This window comes from Propithecus coquereli, unplaced genomic scaffold, assembly GCF_000956105.1.
Source record: "Propithecus coquereli isolate 6110/MARCELLA unplaced genomic scaffold, Pcoq_1.0 Scaffold578, whole genome shotgun sequence".
NCBI lineage: Eukaryota > Metazoa > Chordata > Mammalia > Primates > Indriidae > Propithecus > Propithecus coquereli.
Genome location: NW_012151707.1, coordinates 873,797 through 877,627, shown reverse-complemented (window position 1 = coordinate 877,627; position 3,831 = coordinate 873,797). Strand labels below are relative to the sequence as shown.

General features: G+C 46.1%; 1 protein-coding gene across 1 annotated transcript in view; it reads left to right on the top strand.

Moving 5' to 3' along the window:
• The window catches only part of ACTG2 (actin, gamma 2, smooth muscle, enteric), a 21,335-nt gene that overhangs the window by 6,767 nt on the left and 10,737 nt on the right, over positions 1 to 3,831 (top strand). The window contains exons 2-3 of the mRNA XM_012658202.1: positions 2,389 to 2,550; positions 2,950 to 3,078. Of these exons, the coding sequence (XP_012513656.1) occupies positions 2,425 to 2,550; positions 2,950 to 3,078 (255 nt within the window). The 5' untranslated portion in view covers positions 2,389 to 2,424. The remainder of the gene's footprint in view (positions 1 to 2,388; positions 2,551 to 2,949; positions 3,079 to 3,831) is intronic.

Genomic DNA, 3,831 nt, shown 5'->3' with positions numbered 1-3,831 from the left:
TTTCACAAGGATAAATTCTCAGAAGTACTTTTGTCAAGTCAAAAGATAAGTACATTTTCAAGGTTTTGAAAAGTATTTTCGAATTTCTCTTCAGAAAAATAGAACAATTTGATGCTCATCAGCAGTGAATGTGAGCCCATTTCTCTATACCTTTGCCAGCAAGGTGGCCCCAAGAACTGGACACAGTAATCCAGCCAGGGCTGGAGGTAACCTTTATTCTGGCCAGAGCACACTGCTGACAGTCAAAGGACACCAGGTCACAGGTACTGAACAAGAGCTTTCGTAGTTTGGTTATGCAAATCCACATGTAGGACTTCATATTTATCCTATTATATTATTTATTCATTTATTTATTTATTTTTGAGACAGAGTCATGTTCTGTCGCCTGGGCTAGAGTGCAGTGGCATCATCATAGCTCACTGCAACCTCAAACTTCCGGGCTCAAGCGATCCTCCTGTGTCAGCCTTCCAAGTAGCTGGCACTACAGGTGTATGCCACCACATGCTGCTACTTTTTGTTTCTACTTCATAGAGATGGTGTCTCGCTCTTGCTCAGGCTGGTCTTGAACTCCTGGCCTCAAGCAATCCTACTTCCTTGGCCTCCCAGTGTGCTGGAATTACAGGCATGTAATCCACTGCACCGGGCCTATCCCATTAAATTTAATCTTGTTTGACTCAGCTCATTTTCTCTGCGTTTTGTGATCTTGAATTTTGATTCTTCCATCCAACATATTTAATATTACTCTCTCACAGCTCTGTTTTATCTCAAAATTTGATCAGTCTGTGCTCTATATTTTCATCCAATTCATTTATATAAAGGTCATATAAGAAAGGATCAAGAGGCCAGGCGTGGCGGCTCACCCCTGTAATCCTAGCACTCTGGGAGGCTGAGGTAAAAGGATTGCTTGAGGCCAGGAATTCGAAACCAGCCTGAGCAAAAACAAGACCCCATATCTACAAAAAATAGAAAAATTAGCCAGGCATGGTAGTATGCACCTGTAGTCCCAGGTACTCAGGAGCCTGAGGCAGAAGGATCACTTGAGCCCAGGAGTTTGAGGTTGCAGGGAGCTAGGATGATGCCCCTGCACTCCAGCCCAAGCAAGAGAAGTAAGACCCTGTCTCAAAAAAAAAAAAAAAGATCGAAAGTGGAGCCCAGAGACATAGTGTTGCCTTCAGGTTGACATTGACCCATTAATTAACACCTCTCAGTGACAGCAACTCAGGCAGCTGTATATAAGTCTAATTGTATCATTGCTCAGCCACATGGCTTTATCAATAGGGATATCCTATTCTGGGCCCTGTGGTCTGGGTTAGAGAGCTTTTCTCACTCAGCAGAATGATTTAGAAATCTATCCATGTTAGCCCAAGGCAGTCAGACCTGGCTTGCTCTTCTCTTGACTGCAGTACAGTATTCCATAATTTGGACATTTGAGTAGTTTCGAACCGGGCATTGTTTGTCTAGTTAAAGAATACCAGTTTTCCCACACTTTTGCCAATACTTATTATAAAACTTTGAACTGTAACAACATCAAGGGTGGAAATGGTTTTATTTGATTCGCATTTCTTTGATAACTAGTGAGGCTGAGCATCTTTTCACATAGTTGTTGGGTATTTGCTTTTCCCTTTCTGTCATTTATCTAGTCACAGTCTTTGTTTTTCTTCTGGGCCATTTACTTCTTTCTCATTGATTTGCAGGACCTCTTTATATATTGTAAATAATAATCTTTTGTTAGATATCTAGCAAAGTTTTTCAACTCTTTTCCTAACCTTCAAGTCTTTTTGTGATTCTCTCCATTGGAGAAAGCTTTGCAGCCATTTCAGGTCTTTAAAGGCAGGTCGTTAGCTTGCCCGGGCCGCAGTAACAAAGTACCACACACTGGGGACTTTAACAACAGAAATTTGTTTTCTCACAGTTCTGGAGACAGTAAGAAGGTGGCCATCTGCAAGCCTGTCAGCAGGGTTGGTTTCTTTTGTGGCCTCTCTCCTTGGCTTATAGATGGCCACCTCCTCGCTGTATCCACATGGCCTACCCTGTGCGTGCACATGTGTCCTAATTCCCTTTTCTTATAAAGACACTCATCCGATTGGAGTAGTCACGTTGGACACCAGCCATATTGGATTTATCTCGCTTAAACTTAATTGCCTCTTTAAAGACCTAACTTAGGGGTTAGGGCTACAACATGAATTTGGGGGAGACACAGTTAATTCCATTAAGAGCAGGGTAAGAAGGAAGAGGCCCAACCGCCAGAGAGTGGGAGTCCAGGTCCACACCTGTCCCTCCTGGAAGTGGGCCCTGGTTGCAGGAGAGGTGAGGCCCCAAAACCAAGAAACTGTCTCCAACATGAATTGACTAGTGGCTGACTAGTTCTCTTCTCTCCCTACCCCCAAGGTGCTCTAGCCCCCAGTTCACTCAGCCACACTCGCCATGTGTGAAGAGGAGACCACCGCGCTTGTGTGTGACAATGGCTCTGGCCTGTGCAAGGCGGGCTTCGCAGGAGATGATGCCCCCCGAGCTGTCTTCCCCTCCATCGTGGGCCGCCCTCGCCACCAGGTGTGTGCTCATCTGGATCCTGGGCTTTGAGCCACTAGGAGTAAGCGCTGCACTGTGGAGATTGTGCTGAGCTCTGTGCCTCGGTGTGTGTGTGTGTGTGTGTGTGTGTGTGTGTGTGTGTGTGTTAAGGTGAGGGGAAGAAGTGTATGGAGTGGCCCTCTTTTCTCTCAGAAAACGATGTTGTCTTAGGAGAGAGAAGAGAGACCAACCCACAAGAAATCCTCCACCTTCTCTTCCTGTCACTTTCACGCCCGTTGGGATCTGCTCCGTCCTTATTTCCTGTTATTCTGTCTCGAGGAGAAGAAAAAGCTCTGTTTCCCATCCTCCTCCTCCTTCAGAGACCTTCCAATGCCCGGAGCCCTCAGCTGACCTCCTTCTCTCTCCTCTTGTATGTTGCAGGGTGTAATGGTGGGCATGGGACAGAAAGACAGCTACGTGGGGGACGAGGCGCAGAGCAAGAGAGGGATCCTCACTCTCAAATACCCCATTGAACATGGCATCATCACCAACTGGGATGACATGGAGAAGGTATCTGTGGACTCCCCCTCATTGTGCTTATTTCAAGGATAATGTGTCATCATGAGCCTCATACTGCATAGACCACTGTGCCCTGTCAACTCTTCCTCTAAAATGTTCCTCACGTCCTTCTCTCCTTCCTTTCCAGCCCCACGACCATTTCTCCAACCTAGGCTGCCAGCCCTAGACTATCGCAATGGCTTTCTATCTGTCTCCAGCCCCCATTCACCCAATTAATCAACTGGGTGATTCCACACAGCTGCAAAGCTGATGTTTCTGAACACAGCTTAGCTCAGGTCACTCACCTCCTCAGGTTCCTAACTCCCTGTCCTGGGATCTGAGGACCTGCCCCACCTGGTCCCCAGCTTCATCCTTTCCTGCAGTGTTTACTCAGGGCTGTGCCTACCCCTTCTTTAAAATGCAGATGCTGCCTCCAGAGAGGCAGATAGCCCTCTCTCCATTTCATTTTCCCTCCCTTGATTTCAGATAGGTGCACTGGTGCTAGATTATTATGATGATTCGCTAATGAAAATTTTAAGTAGGATTCCCTAGGGGTTTCTAGAAGATTTTTTGTTCAAGAACAAAAAAGGGGAGATCATTTTTTTTTGTCTCTTTTGTGATTTTTTGTTTGTTTGTTTGTTTGAAACAGAGTCTCACTCTGTTGCCCTAGCTAGAGTGAGTGCCGTGGCGTCAGCCTAGCTCACAGCAACCTCAAACTCTTGGGCTCAAGCAATCCTTCTGCCTCAGCCTCCTGAGTAGCTGGGA